General features: G+C 46.3%; 1 protein-coding gene across 1 annotated transcript; it reads left to right on the forward strand.

Annotated features, from left to right (window-relative positions):
• Positions 1–3,875: 3,875 nt before the first annotated feature.
• SLC25A28 (solute carrier family 25 member 28) lies at positions 3,876–16,084 on the forward strand. The gene is given in 6 exon segments (XM_036736195.1): positions 3,876–3,911; positions 3,913–4,005; positions 4,007–4,168; positions 12,141–12,369; positions 13,832–13,888; positions 15,242–16,084. Coding segments are annotated over 6 exon segments (1,095 nt in total). The 3' UTR covers positions 15,760–16,084.
• Positions 16,085–16,291: the final 207 nt, after the last annotated feature.

Raw genomic sequence — 16,291 nt, forward strand, 5'->3', positions numbered from 1 at the left:
ATGCCAGCCAGGCTCCAACCACACAAATTCGGGGTCTTACTCCCAGCCCTAGCTGCTAAAGAATGCATAGGAAGGGGTTAAGCGTTGGGAGCAGGGGTAGAAGATACTACGTTAGTTAAAATAGACATGCTCTTGCCACCACCAGCCAGGAGGGATGACAGTTCAGGTCCCATAGAAAAAGTCATTGCTTGTAAGGTTGTAGCTTTTTTGTGAAGACAAGTATTAATCAAATTGTTCTGGATTGGCTCTGATTCCCATGGGAGGTGGTCTATTAATCAAGCAAGCATTTATTAGTTGTATACTGTCAGGCACTGTGTTAGATGCTAGGGATATAAAGACAAAAGTGCAACACAAGGAACTTACATTCTATTAGGGGAGATATGTACATATATAGTTATATACAAAATTAATACAAGGTAATTTTGGAGAGAAGGCACCAGTTGAAAGAGCAGGAGAGGCTTCACACAGAAAAAAGCATTTGAACTAAGTCTGGAGGAAACAAAGGACTTTGAGAGGAGATGGGTAGGAGGCAGTACATTCCAAGCATGGGAGGCAGCTAGTGTAACGCCATGGGGAGTCAAGATGGAATGAACATAATAGGTGCTTATTGTTTTTTGAGTTGAATGGAATTGAAAGGGAAGCAACAGTGGTGGGAAGAGCATTGGATTTGGAGTCAAAAGACCTGGGTCAGAACCTCAGCTTTGCTACTTACAACATTTGTGACCTTAGGCAAATTGCTAACATTTTTCTGGCCACTCTTTCTCCATCTGTAAAATGATGGAGTTGGACCCAGTAATATCAAAGGTCTCTTCTAACTAAATCCTACCATCCAATCATCCTGACTTATTATAAAAGACCTAACCTTCAGATGCAGTGTAGCAAGTGGAAAGAGAGCCAGTCTCAAAGCTAGGAGGCCCTGAATTCAAGTACTGATGGGCACACACTGGCTGTGAGACTCTACACAAGTTATTTAACCTCTCAGTGCTCTAGGCAGCTAAGACAAAAGGTGCCAATTTGCCCTGGTGCAGAAAGAACTGGACAAGGTGCCAATTTGCATTGGCACAGAGTTTCCTCACCAGGTGTTCTCTGACGAGTGAAATCCAGGTCCAGTAGCTATCAATGAGTAACGTTCTTAACCAGTAGTTATCTGTCCCTCCTCTGAACTCTCATAGCAGTCAGCACCTTTCACTGCAATTCACCATTATGCCTCATAGTTAATTCATCTACATGTCTCATCTCTCCTACTAAACTATAAAAGATAGCCTTATTCATCTTCCCCAACATCTAACACAATAACTTACACATTCGAGGCACTCAATTCAATGTTAGCAAGAGAAAGAAGTGTCCTAGGGGTTTAAGGATAGTCTCTTCTTGCTCCATAAATCCCCAAAATGTCCCAAACCAACATTGCTTTCAAAATACGACTTGACCCACCTAAGTTAAAAAATACACTGTCACTGACCAAGATCACTCCTAAGAGGATGGCACTCCCATTTACTGCATTTGGTTAAATGTGGTGTTGTCAGGTCCTCCTACAGATCACCCTTATCATTTCTCCCTTTTTCCCTCTTTATTAATAAAAGGGAAGGTGATGCAGAGAGGGAGAGATAGGAGACTTGGATATTCACTTGCTCGTGTTAGGGGAAAATTAAAAAGCATACCTGAGATGAAGAGAAAACCTCTGTATGTCTAGTAGTCTAGGTGTCTTCTTTATGCCCCCCTCTCTCTGATTAGCTGGTTCCTTCCAGAACCTTCATTTAAGGAGGCTCAGGCCAGACATGTCTTCTGATGCTTTACCTGGGAGTTCCCTATACCAAGAATATCGGAGGTCAAGTCCCTATCCTACCCCTACAGATTCCTGACTTTTGGGAATACTACACTACGTTGGAAAAACAAAGGTCCAATCTTCTGCCCCTCTGCTTTCTGATTATTCCACCCAATCTTTCCTGAACATCCATCCTCCTTCCTCAAAAGACTGCACCAATCCTGCACCAAGCAAGTTCTACAGGCAGTCACATATTTTCACAACACAGATGAAAACTGTTCATTTATGGTGTTCTCTGGATGGCAAAGGGTACAGTGACTAAGGCTACAATTCACTAAGAAGTTTATCTGGAGGAACAATGTATCCTTTAGGGAAGGGCTGGTGGATACAGACCAGTGCCACTGGGCAAATAATAGTTGATATTTACGCAGCCTTTCGCTTAAATACATGATACATTCTATCTTCATTCCTTTTCATGGATATGTAATTTAGTAACTCAGCACTTTCAAATGAAAAATAAACTGAGAATGCTAGTCTAAAGCCTGTCTTATCGAATTATTCTGTCCTCAATGCCTCAAATGCACTCCTCACTCTTTTCCTCATAGAATCTCTAGCTTTCTTCAAAGATCAGCCCAAATGCCACCTCCTATAGGCTGTTCCTGATGCTCCAGGTCGGAGAACTGCATCTCCTCAAATTACCCGGTTGGAGATTTTGCATTTTACATCCTTATCAAGCATTGATTAAACACTTACTAGGCAACTAGATGACTCGGTTAAATCTGAGCTCAAATCCTGCTTCAGGCACTCCCTAACGTGACCCTGGGGAGTCACTTAACCAGTTTGCCTTAATCCACTGGAGAAGCAAATTTCTAAGAAAATCCCAAATGGGACCACGCAGAGTCAGACACTACTGAAAACACATGCAAACACGTGGTCCTTATCCCCGAGGAGCTCACGACCTAAGGGACAAAACAGGCAAGTAACCCCGTCCATACAAGATAATGAATGTAGTGTTACTGGAAGGTAATCTGAAGGCCCTAGCAGAAAAGGGAATCCTAAAAGGCCTCTTGCAGAAGGCAGGACTTGAGCTCTGTGTTGGAAAGGGGGCGCATTCCAGGCCTGTGGTTGCCCACCAGACTGTAAGCTTCTTGAGGGCAGGGTTCAAGTTTATCTCTGTATCCTCAATGCCTGGCCCACAGCAGGTCCTGGATCACTGGGGAAACGAGATCTCTACGGCGGCAGCTCACAAGCGAGCCCGGCCACTAACGATCTACGTGTGCGGACGCTGCCTGGGCTTAGCACCGGGAACATCTGCCGGGTGAGCCGGGAGCCTCCCCAGTGTCCGTGGGGGCGGGGCGGGGCCTCCCTTCCCCGTCCCCCCATCCCCAGTCCCGCTGGGCAAAAAGGGCAGCGCCAACAGAGAGGAGAGAGCCGGAGGAGACGGTGGGCGACCATAGCTTTAGGAGCAACAGCTCGAGGTACGATTGTAACGGCATCCCGAGGCAGTTTGACCTTGAAGCTCTCGCCCCGCCCCCTACGTCATCCCGCCCGCAGCGCCGGTCCTAGAAGGAGCCAATAAGAAGCCCGCGCCCGACTCCGCTTCCCCTCAGCGAGGCTTCCCTCTCTTTCTGTGGCCAACCAGATATCGAGGTGGTGGGGTCCAATGGCCTCGACCAAACCTCCTGGAGGCTTAGCCTATCAGTGCTCAACGTGAAGTTCTCCCGCCCTCCAAAGGGGACAGAGGAGGGTCATTTTCGGAGAGGATCCAATCAATGGCTAATAAACAAGAAGCTCTGAAGATCAAAGGGGAAGAGGCGGATCCCAGATGCTAGCAACGCCTCAAGATGAAGGAGCGACGGGTAGATTCACCAATGGAACGCGCACAATTCCGGTGACGCGAGGATGAGGGTGGGGCTATCACGGCAGCTGCGCCAATGGTTGACTGGGGGCGTGTCCACAGGGGCCAAGCGGGAGCCGGAGGCCCCGCACTCGCTGGGCCGCGGCTGGAGCGGACACGGCGGTTGCCGGGGGGAGGTGGCTGCAGCGGCGGCGGCGGGGACGGGCAGCCGGCAGCCGCGGCAGGGGTGGGAGCCGCAGCTGGCCCGGGTGGATGGAGCTGGAGGGGCGGGGGGCCGGCGGCGTGGCGGGGGGGGCCGACGACTGGGCCGGGGCGGAGCCCCGGGGAGTCGGCGCTGCTGGACGGGTGGCTGCAGCGGGGCGTGGGCCGGGGGGCCGGCGGCGGGGGAGGCCGGGGCCTGTAGGCCCCCAGTCCGGCAGGAGCCAGAGCCCGACCCGGACTACGAGGCGCTGCCCGCCGGAGCCACTGTCACCACCCACATGGTGGCGGGCGCCGTGGCCGGGATCCTGGAGCACTGCGTGATGTACCCGGTCGACTGTGTCAAGGTGAGCCCCGGACCGGGATCCCCCACCAGCACCACCTGGTCCTGACCGCAGTTTTGGGCACGCTTCCGAGCCACCCTCCTGGCCGGGACCCGCCTCCGAGATCCCATTCGAACCGAGACCTGATGCGGGGACTTGATTCGAACTGGGGCTGACATCCGACCGGGCCCGGACAGAGGTTCTCTCCAAATTGAGACAGTCGGTAAAAGGCCCGAGGTCCGACGTGGATCACCAGGTGGATGGAGAAAGGAGGGAGGGAGGGACAGTCAGAGGCGCGTGGAGTGGTGGGGGGTCTTCCCAGTCACTGGTGGGGTATGGGGTGTGTCCCCGGTTATCCAATGTGTCCTGGGCAGCTCTTGGCCATCTAGGCCATCCCAGATGATGGGAGCTGGAGCCAGAGTCTGGGACTTGGCAGCAGCAGAAACTCTTGACCTGTCATGCTTTTACCCCCTGTAGGGATTGGGAATAAGAAATGAAGCCAAAACTCTGGGGTTCCCGTCGGCATAGTCTGAGGAGGAGGGTGTCTATTGTCTTAATGCATTGAAAGTGATGTCCTGAACGTGAAAACTGAGCCAGAACCAGGACATAGAGGGGTGCAACTCCAACAGGGGAGGTGGGCAGGGCCTTCAACTGGTAATGAATTTCTGTGGCCACCAGCCACCGTCCAAAAGCCAGGGTGAAGATGAGGGGAAAATTGGTGTGTTTGAAGCATATTGATTTAAACAGCACCTGAATGTCTGGTCTGATTCACTTGAAGGCAAAGTCAGCCCCAGTCAGAACCAGCTCATTACAGAGCAGTCTGACTAGTGAATAAAAAAGTTAGATCCCATGTAGAAAAGAGGCTATGGAAGCGAGCAGATTCCAGCTATTTATTGGTTATGGCTGCTGAAGCAGCTGTCAAAGTGAAGAATAAAATGAGGGCAGAATTGGAAAAGAAACACAGCAAGTTGTGGGGGGAAGAGCTGTAATGACAAAACAGCATGGTGGTGAGCCCCAGCTACCTAATGAAAGGTTGCAGCAGTACTGACAGCTGACAAGCTCTCTTCCCATTTAATATTCTTTGCCAAACAGGAAATGTGATTGAGAGTACACTATTCTTCTACTTAAGAGGAGATTGCATTTTAAAGGTAACCTAGTTTTATGTTGTGGAGGATGCAGGTAACAGTCTCCTCCAGGGATCTCCTCTTGCTCCAATAGTGTGTCACATTTTCATTTGTAACCAGGTCAGAGGACTGAAGAACATGCTTGTTAAAGTTTTATGAATGACAGTGAATGGTCAGGAGTAGCTAGCACTTTGGGAAGTGATATCAAGTGTGAAACAGAAGATACTGAATGTTACTTTGGTGGTGAAGGTTCTCTGCTGATTCTTACCATCTGTGAAACTTGGGCAAGTTATGTCACCTGTCTGGGTCTCAGTTTCCCCCCTCTGTAAAATGAAGAGTGTTAGACTAGATGATCACTTGAGGTGACTTCCAGCCCCAAAATCTATGATCTTATGATGCTACAAATGTTAAAGATTCTATATAATCTCAATAAACTGGAGAAATAGAAATGAATGTGGTTCGAAACATTGTCCTGGGGAATACCTGGTGCTAGGCCCAGATTTAATCTATACCACTAACTACTGGTGTGACTCGAATGAGTAGTTAGTGCTTATCGATAAAGATGAAGTGATCTCCAAATCCCTCCAAACATGCCGAGGAACCTAGGAAATTCAGGAGTACCAAGCAGTGAACTACAGAAAGGAAAGATCGTATAAAACACAGAGCAGATAAAGGGTCCAGTTGAAAAAAGATTCAAAACCCACAGTGAAACTCAAATGAAAATATTTAGACTAAAGAAGTCAGTAACTGAATGTGAAAAAGTTAGCATGGTCCAATTGTAAAGTAATTGTACTATAGTTGACGGTCAGGACTACTTCACTAGCTCAAGGTGCTATATACTTTAAGGGAAAGTGTCAGAATTAAGAAACAGGCCAAGGAAGAGCGATGAAAAATTGTTTCATGATTCAGAAAATTACTAAAAGAGTGACTCTGAAATGAGATTAGTTTTCACGAGCAATCCAGCCTGCTTTCAAATGAGCAGGTGTCACCTTGCAGGGTAGTGCTGCCAGTTAATGTTGCGCATTGCTAAGAACAAACTCTTCCAAGAATAGCTGTCAAGTCCCTCTGTCCTTTGGAACACCCTCTGGGTGCAAAATCTGGGAGCTGAGAGGCTGTCCTAAGTCATTCAGAGGGAAGGCCTGGTGACCAGTGTAGCTGTTAAGGCTGAATAAGACTATTTGGAGATGATAACAGTAATGAGGCTGGTTTTCTTGTGCAGCCCAGAAACCAACCCTGAAGACAGCTTCCAGGTGGAGGTCCCAGAAAGCTTAAGCAATGACAGCACCATTGAATAAGGATATAGACCCCAAGGTGATTGCTGAAGGAGAGCAAGCTCTTTTAGATGGATGAATTCTAGAGTTTAAAAAAGTATCACTACTCTCATTTTGTTGGTTTGGAGAAAAACAGTTCTCGGGGAAGTTTTACTGTCTTCAAGTATACAAAGGCTATTTTAAGTAGAATCATTTTTTTTCTTTCCCCTAGTGCTAGATCTTAAGTTACTGGAGAGAAGTAGGTTAAACATAGATAACATTTTGTGAGCGGGTGTTAGATCCTATTACAGACATGGAAATGCAGTTTTCTTCCTTTCTCCTAGAAGCCTTCTCTGACAACTCTCCCAGCAGATGCATTACAAATGGAAGGGGAAAAGCAGAAGGGGAACAGCCCTCTGCCCACACATCCTTACCCCACAACGATAGAGGACATTCACAGCAACTCTGTAACTGAAAGTTTTCACTTCCTCTTAGCATCCAAACCTGCGCAACCCTCAGATAGATGTCTTACTAAGACCAGGCCAGCTTGAAATCTCCTTAGGAGGGTCATGAACCAGAGATACCCAGCCTTGTTGTGCCACAGTCACAGCAGGGCAGAACCAGACATACCACTTATACCACTGTAATCTAACAAATAGTTGAAGGGTGTGTGATTTGGGTGTCGAAACCAAATGAGGAGGTTGGACTAGTTGGCCTCCAAATCCTATGAACCTTTGGGCCTAAGAAGTGCTAGTTCCCATCTGTGTGCCTCCAGAACCGGTGTACATTTGATCTGCTGGGTCCTAGATGTTCATCCTTGCCCCACAACTTTTCTGACATCATCTGGGCAAATGTTCACCCTGCCTTCCTACTTTCAGGAGTACTAGGGAAAAGAACACTGGCTTGGACTAAGAAAGCCTTAGTTCAAATCTCAGCTATTCTGTGTAATCATGTACCTGTGGGGCCTTGGGCAGGTCACAGCCTCCCTGGCCCTTGGTGCTGGATGAAATGACCTCTAATGGAAAGAGCATTCATAGAGGTTGTTTGTCAGCCTGCTGAAAATCAATCTCAGTTGAGATGTAAACTCACCAAAAATGTTCTCTAATGACGTGGGCAAAGACCTGTGCAAAGATTAGATAGAAGAGGGAGAGGCAGCATGATGAGATGGAAAGATAATGGATCTCAATTCCAAAAGCCCAAATCCTAGCTTTGTCACTTACTATGATTTGTATGATCATAGGCGAGTCACTTGTGCCTGTGTGCCTAGGTTACTCTCTGGGGATCAGTTTCCTCACCTGGACTAAATCATCTCTAAGGTTCTTCTAGCACTAAATCTATGGTCTTAGGACCCATCCTGTCCAAATCCTGGATTCTGTTATGATTGTGTCAACAGGTTAAGAAAGAAGACACTAAAATCTTCCCTGTATATATTGAAGGTGATATAGTTGTGTACGTGGAGGCAGGAGGCTACAAGTTCCTCCTGACTCCAAATATAAATAATGTGTATTTAAAGTCCAAAGAATATGGCTTTCTCTTTGTGGTATTCAAGGCATTCAAAATTTTTACATATCTTATAAGCCTAAAAAATACTTGTTCTTTTAACATAAGAACAAACCTAGAATTGGATATTTATTTAGTTAAATTCAACAGCAGGGTTATTAAGTTAAATAACAAAGTTATTCATCCATAGTCTGGAGATATCTAATGAAATTGCTTCAAGCCATCATAAATATGATTGAGCCCATTGTCTGGATCTATTCATTCTGAGATTAAGATGCAGAGGGGGCAAATTGGAGTCAGGAAAACCTGGGTTCAGATTCCACTCAGTATAAGTATTTATTGTGACCATAGGCAAGTCTTAACTTCTCTGAGGTCTGACTTTCTCATCTGTGCTCATCTATAGTAACAGCAACTCAGGGTTGCTGTGAGCCCTTAATGAGATAACATGTGAAGCACTTTGTAAATCTTAAAAATACTATGGAAATTTCAGCTCCAGTGAGGTTCCAATTGGTGAGAATAAGGAAACTTCCCCTGAAGGGTTCAAATTAATGAAATTCTCACTTCATGGTCCCATGGGGCTTGCACCAATGACCATATTTTACGTAACTAAAACTTTGAAGAATGAGAATTTAAATACATGTCACCATTTCAGGAGGTTCATTACTCATACTAATGGGGCCCTGCCTGGGTTATTGATAAGATACCATGTGGTGGCTTTGAGTACAGTGCTAAGCAAGGTGGTTTTCCTCTGAGGGGCCAGGAACCACTTTCACACTGAACACCTATAAGTTTGCGTAGCCATGTTCATTGACCACCACAGATTCGAAATGAGTCTATTCAGCAAGTGTCTATATTCATCAGAATGAGCCTTTCGAGTGGGGTTTAGGTGTAGATCTAGAGTTATTGAAATAAATCAATTTATTTATACTCTGATTTCTTTTCCTCTGTTTTAGTGGTTAAAAACTCCTCAAAGATAGATTTAAAATAGATTACCCAAGTACAAAGTTGACTCTAGCAAGAATTAATAGGAATTTTAGAAATCCTCTCTCCCCCCCATCTCAGCCCATGACCTGCAGAGAGGGAATATAATGGAAACAGCACCGATTGTGGATGCCAGATCTGGATTCAGATCCTGCCTCTGTAAGCAAGGCACTTAACCTGTCTGATGCTTGGGTCCTTCATCTATAAAATGAAAAGGCTAGACCCTATGAATTCCAAGTTCCAGTCTAGCTCTTAATCTTATGCAATGATCCAATGGCCTCTTAATTCCATTGATTAACACAATTTTATACTTATTTTTGAGTAGTTGTCTGGTTTTGATCATCTCTGGGTTATTATCCATCTTGTTCACCAGTAACCATGTCCACTTGGTGCCATTTAGCTGCTTAGGCTGCTCATGTAAACAGTTCTTCCTCTGGGTGGTCTGAAAGATTAGTAAATATGTTTATTTGTGTTTTCCATGGAAAAGAACAATGGGTTATTGTGATGGATGGGTCAGTATATCTTTGTATAATCCTCTGGGATTCCACCCCTCTAGGTTTCAGCCATTTCCATAGTGACTGTCCATTCGGAAAGGACTACAGAGGAATGTGGATTGCTGGGCTCTCTCATTAGTGACCAGTTAATCTAGCCTTCCATGGACTTCAGTTGCTTACTTTGGTGATATAACTTTTGGATTACACTGAACTCACATGAAGGGTCAGCCATTTGCATCCAGCTGAGTCCAGTGATTTGAATAATAGAGAAAAGGAGCTAGATTTTTAAGTGTTGCAGCTTTAAACAGAGTACCATATTCCGGCATAATTTGACATTGATAAATGTGCCTGGTACCTTCTGAATCAGTGTTGCCACAGTTATGCAATGAAAGGATTTGGTGGTTATGTTGATCTCAGGTCCACATGGTATTTCATGTTTTCAAGTCAACACCACAAACATTTATTCAATGACTTCTGTGCGTTGGGCCCTGAGGGGAATAGAAGAAGATGATCTAGATATAGTTCCTGGCCTCCAGGCATTTACTTATAACACACAGATGAACAGGAGTGGTTTAGGTTGCAGAATGCCCTTCAGAGGAGTACCTGCCAAGAGGATATTGTGGTCTGCAAGAGTTTTTCAAGTACGATTAACTTCTTAACTTCTATTAACATTTGCTCATGGACCACACAGGAGGATTCTTACCAATGGTGAATGGCATTTTCTACCACATTTTTGGTTCAGTGATGGCACACATGAGAACTATTGGGATCCTTGTTTTCCAGGGCTTATTCTGTCTCCTGAGACCACTTTGGCATTTGGCCAGCTGGTAACAGAAACTTCAATTCAACCTTCATTGCACAAAATCCCAGAATGGGAGAGCTGGGAAGGATCTGAGAGGCCATCTAGTCCAACCTATATACCACAGGAATACCCACACTAACTCACCCAACAAGGTTAGCCTCTACCTGAAAGACTTCAAGGAAGGAAACTCTGGCCCCTTCTGAGTCAGCCCCTTCCTCTTTTGGACAGCTCTCATTGTTAGAGGATGTTTTTCCTGACATCAGACCTGAGGAGGCCTTTCTGGCAACTTCTCCCCATTGCTTCTGGTTCTGTCTTCTGGGGCCAGACAGATTAAATGGAATCCCTCCCCCACACAACAGCCCTGCAGATGATTGAAGACAGTTGTCATGGCCTCCCTGAGGCTTCTTTAGGCCAAATATGCCCAGTTCCTGCAACTGATCTTCATGTGACATGGACCTGAGGTTCTTTACCACCCTGGTTGCCCTTCTCCAGAGTGTCTTCATCTTATAAATGTCCTTAAACTGTTGTAACTAGAACTAAATTAATACCCTGGCTGATAGAGGCCTAGAGTATAGTGGGACCATCACCTCCCTCTTCCTGGAAGCTCAGCCTCTTTTAATGCAGCCTGAGATCACATCATCTTTTTTCTCCCACATCACAATACTCGCTCATTGAGCTTACAGTCCACTAGAACCCCCAGATCTTTTTCATAACAACTGCCCTCTAAACACACCTCTTCTAACTTGCACTGGTGGCATTGATTTTTTTATACTCAAGGATAAGACTTTACATTTGTCCATATTTCATCTTAGTGGATCCAGTCCAGTGCTCTAGCCTGTCAAGATCCTTTTGAAGCCTGACTGTCTAGCCATCCCTCTCAGCTTTGTGTGATCTGAAAATGCGATGAGCATGCCATCTCTGTCATTGATAAAAATGTTCAACAGGGCCACACACAGATCCCTTGGGTACTCTACTGGAGACTTCCTGCCACTCTGCCATTGAACCATTAACTCCTTGAGTCCAGCCATCCAACCGGGTCTGAATCTAATTCTGGTCTAATCCGTACTTCTCCATCTTCTCTGCAAGAATGATATGAGATACTTGACTGTCTAGAAGTGGTTTCCAGGTAAATGTAAACCACTTTTAGGGTTTTAGGAAAGTATGGTTTCCAAGTAGACCATCGGCCTATGTGTCCTTTCTCCTTCTATAAAACAAAGTAGGAATTCCATCTCTGCCAAGGCAGTCCCTTGTAAACCAAATTACCAGCTTAAGCCTATAGTTCCAACCCCAAAGAATCTAAGGCATCTTGCTGCTTGTGAAAACTATTAGCTATTCTCTCATCATATGGCATAATGTGTGGGCAGGAACTCGGTGCTAGACAAGTATTTGTCAAATTGAATTGGAAATCCATTTTGTAGAAGAGCTCTCAGATAACTTGAGTTTATTTAGATATTAAGTATCTAATTCAGTGGAGACTGGAGGAAACTTCCCTCTCTGAATTGCAGGGAGCCTCTTTGCTCTTGTGTGTATAATTCATTTTGAAATTCCCCTAAGGGACACATCTATAAATCTAGAGCCGTGCTGTTCTCAAGGGCAGTAATGGTGTTTCACCCTCTGGCTCAGAGCTGGCTAGAGCAAGGGTGGACACAGAGTTCTGAAAGACTGGTCAGTTTGGAGAGAATTGGAGCCAGAAGCCAGGTATCACTCCTTTAGATCAGTAGTGATGGGCGTGGCATGATGTCACATGGTAGACTCTTCATTTACAGGGAACCTTTGTGTGTGTTGGGGTCAGGGGAGGATACCTAGCTTTCTGACATCATTAATGTCACTCTTCTGTGATTTCAGACCCGGATGCAAAGCCTACAGCCAGACCCAGCTGCTCGATACCGCAATGTGTTGGAAGCCCTGTGGAGAATTGTGCGAACTGAAGGCCTGTGGAGACCCATGCGGGGGCTGAACATCACTGCAACGGGTGCCGGGCCTGCCCATGCCCTGTATTTTGCCTGCTATGAAAAGTTAAAAAAGACATTGAGTGATGTAATCCATCCCGGAGGCAATAGCCATATTGCCAATGGTATTGATCCTTCCTGTGCTGCAACCCCACCCCACCCCCAACCTATTCTTTGGTCTTTTTGCTGCTCTCAACATTTAACTGCTTCAAAACATTTTTGAACTGAAGCTTTGGGCAAGATTAGGCCAGATTAGAAGGGAAGCACCAACAAACCTTGAATTTCCTCATGTGTTCTTAAAAAACCCATTGACTTCAACAACACTCCTAGTATTCCTTCCTCTTCCCTCTTCCCTCTTCCCTGCACTCTGTGTTCCTTTCTCATGGAGTCAGAGTTTGTAGTGCAGTGCTAACTGGGGCCATTCATGGAATCACCTGTCTCCACATCATTCCTTAGATAGGCAGTTGTCACATCTCATGGGCAGGGTTACTTGTGGTACAGGAAGCAAGCACTTAGCACAATGCCTGGCGCAGAGTACGTCCTCCATAGATATTTATTGAAGTAGATGCTGCTCCCTATTTAGATACTCAGAGGAGCAGAAAGACTAGAGGTTTGGTGTCCTGAGCAATGAGATGAGTCTTCAACAAGTTTTTGGAATAGGTGTCCAAACAATTTATAGGACAGGTAGTAAGAGGCACGCAAGTGATGTGAAAACAAGGACTTTGGGGCATGAAGGGAATGAGGGAGGCTAGGCTGTAGCTGTAGAGTGTGCCCCAATTTAAGAGTTGATTGTGGCATATGCTAGGGAGGTTGTGGTTTGAGGGGTGAAGGAGAAGTACAGACAGGCAGATCTAGAAATAGGAGGGACATGGCAGGAAGCTACAAGGTGAGTCCTTTGTGAAGTCAGGATCACCCTCTAAGGTCGCATCCCTGCTTGACTCAACACCTCCCTCTCCCCTTGTTCAGTCAGACCAGCTCTTGGGTAGCTCATGTGACTGTCTGCAGGGGTCACAGGGTTAGTTCTTAAAAAGGTCTTTTCCTGGCACATCTTTGGGTGATATTCATTGACTCTCTCTGGGCCTCTTGACAGAGATTTGGCAAGGCCAGGAAGTATCCTTCCCATAGTATATATCTGCTGACTTGCACTGGCATGTTCTTGTTAAGTTGGTGGGATCATCCAATTCTAGGTTTTAAAGGATTTCTGATTTCTTGCCTTGGTATAGCCTCAGTTTCCCTTTTCTCGCCTCTGATTAGCACCCTGGATGACTTTTGGGACACAGTGATTGGTGTTTGGTGGGTCCTACTCCATCCTAGGATTTCAGTGATACTAGCAATGTATAGATATATATGAATGACATAGAGATATATGTATAGATAGTTCTCTTTAAAGTTTCCAGAGCACTTTGTTATTACCCTCATTTTACAGACAAGGGAATGAGGACTAGAAAGGTTAAGTGACTTGCCCAGGGCCACAAAACTAGTAAGAGTCAGAGGTGGGGTTTGAAACCAGGGCCTCCTGACTCCAGCTCCAGCACTCTGCTCACCCTCTCCTGGCCTCACATGTGGCAGTTATTTTCTTATTTACAGGTGCAGCAGGGTGTGTAGCAACATTACTCCATGACGCGGCCATGAATCCAGCAGAAGGTAACAATTTTCCCACCTTTCTCCCTGAATAGGGAGTTGGTCTCTGCTCTTCTGGACTCCCTTGGCTTCTTGAGGGGAAGAGAGCTGGTGGGATCTCAGTCTTCCACATCCTTATTGTACCTTGGGTCCCAAGGGGACCACTCCTTCATGTTCTCTGCTTGGTGGGGCAGTCCCCTTGGGCAGTTACATGATGTGTTTGCCTGCATCACTGGGCGGGATCTTCAACAGGAAAAGTACTGGGCTTTGTAGAACCTACTTAGGGTCCATCTGTGGGAACAGGCCCAGGTTTGAGCATCCTTGGAAGTCCAGGACCATCCTGCTGTTTTCTTCCAACGACAAGTAAAGATGAAGTCTAGATTCCTTTTCTTAGAGGAAGATGCTTTAACCCCTCAGTCAGGGGGTCAGTAGGGAACAGAGGCAACCACATAGCTTTAAATAAATGGGGCTTGTCTGTGTCACAGTCGGGTTCACCTTGTGTTGCTGTAGCTCCTTACTTGCCTGGGCCAAGGCCAGGTGGTGGGAATCTGCAGAGCTCAGCAACTTTGATGAAAGGTCAGAAGCCACACAGACACACATAGCTCACCCAGCATTCTCTCCCTGGGCAGGGGGAGGTGCTCTGATATCAGAGTTAAATTCTCTGGCTAACTGCTCTTTTCCTTTTGGTACCAGCGTTCCTTCATGCAGCTTCTCCAGGAGGGAAGTAGTCTCTGTATTCAGAGTTAGCCGCTCTTGTATCTGGAGAAGGGATTGGGAATGTTAGGTCTGTGTTTATTATTATTATTGTTGTCAATAATAATAATACCTTATATAGCACTTAATTATTACCAAGCTCTTTACTCACTGTTTGCCATTGATCCTTACAACACTCTGAGGTGGATAGTTAAGTAGTAGCCCCATTTCGCAGCTGAGAAAGCTGAAGCTCAGAGGCTGTGACATCCCTAAGCTAGCAAGAGATGGAGCGAGGTCCTGAGCCCAAGTCCAGTGATCCTCCACTCCAAAGCCTTTGTTGCCTCTGGGACCATGCTTCCCCTACATTTCTAGCTTGGATGTGGATAAATATTAGGGAGAACGAGAGTAGTGTGTTCTCCACAAGGTGGCTTAGTCTTAAGAGATAAAGTCCATGAACATTAATTAATTGGCCTATAAGTATTTGTAAGGCATCCAGTTAGAACTGATTGAAAGATCTGTCCTGTCCTTGTCCCCCACTCTCAGTCTCTCTTTGCAGAATTGGTAGCTTATCCATCTCTGTTTTTCTTCTCTTTCATTGGCTGATCTGCTGGCTTGGGAATCTGGACCTGGACACCACCACTCCTGGATCGGTTGCCTCCTCCCTTCTTCTTTGGCCATCACCAGTGGTCAAACAGAGGATGCAGATGTACAACTCACCGTACCATCGGGTGACAGACTGTGTTCGGGCAGTGTGGCAGAATGAAGGGGCTGGAGCCTTTTACCGCAGCTACACCACCCAGTTGACCATGAACGTCCCTTTCCAAGCCATTCACTTCATGACCTACGAATTCCTGCAAGAGCACTTTAACCCACACAGACATTACGACCCCAGTTCCCACGTCATCTCTGGGGCTTGTGCAGGAGCTGTAGCTGCTGCCCTCACTACCCCTTTGGACGTTTGCAAAACACTGCTCAACACCCAGGAATCCTTGGCTTTGAACTCAAATGTTAGTGGACATATCACAGGCATGGCTAGTGCCTTCAGGACGGTGTACCAGGTAGGCGGGGTGACCGCCTACTTCCGAGGGGTGCAGGCCAGAGTCATTTACCAGATCCCCTCCACGGCCATTGCGTGGTCTGTGTATGAGTTCTTCAAATACCTAATCACCAAACACCAGGAGGAGCGAAGGGCTGGGAAATGAGGCGGCATCATACCAGGGCCTGGTACTGCCCTGCTCCTTCTGCCCTGTTACCACCTCCGGGTCATGTTGGAGGGGAGGTGGAAAAGGCTTTTCTGAGGATGTGGGTGTCATCACCAAAGCCACTTCTTGCCAGAACCTGTTGCAGCTCTCCTGCCTTTCCTTGCCCAGCAGAGCTTCCCCCAAGGACGGGCAGTGCCACACACAGCAGCACAACATCCACAACTTCTCATTCGTCATCTTTGGCCAGGTGTCCTGCTCCAGATTATAGAGCGAAAAGTCGAGCTCCTTCTCCTGGTTCTGAATAAAGAGGCTTCTTTAAATTAAATGGTTTCATTGGGTTTGTCTTACAGAAGGAAGTAACAAGCTGCTGGCCTCCTTGGCTTCCATTCCAAGCAGTGAGTTAAAGGGGCCTTGAATCTTCCTAGTGTTCTCTTTTTCCTCCTTGGGTTGTTCTTGGTTTGGAGGGGAGAACGTAGAGTGTTAAGACTGTTTGTGGCTCTGGGGGCAGTTGTCAGAGTACCCACCCACACTG

The sequence above is a fragment of the Trichosurus vulpecula genome, chromosome 8 (genome assembly GCF_011100635.1).
Source record: "Trichosurus vulpecula isolate mTriVul1 chromosome 8, mTriVul1.pri, whole genome shotgun sequence".
NCBI classification, from domain to species: domain Eukaryota; kingdom Metazoa; phylum Chordata; class Mammalia; order Diprotodontia; family Phalangeridae; genus Trichosurus; species Trichosurus vulpecula.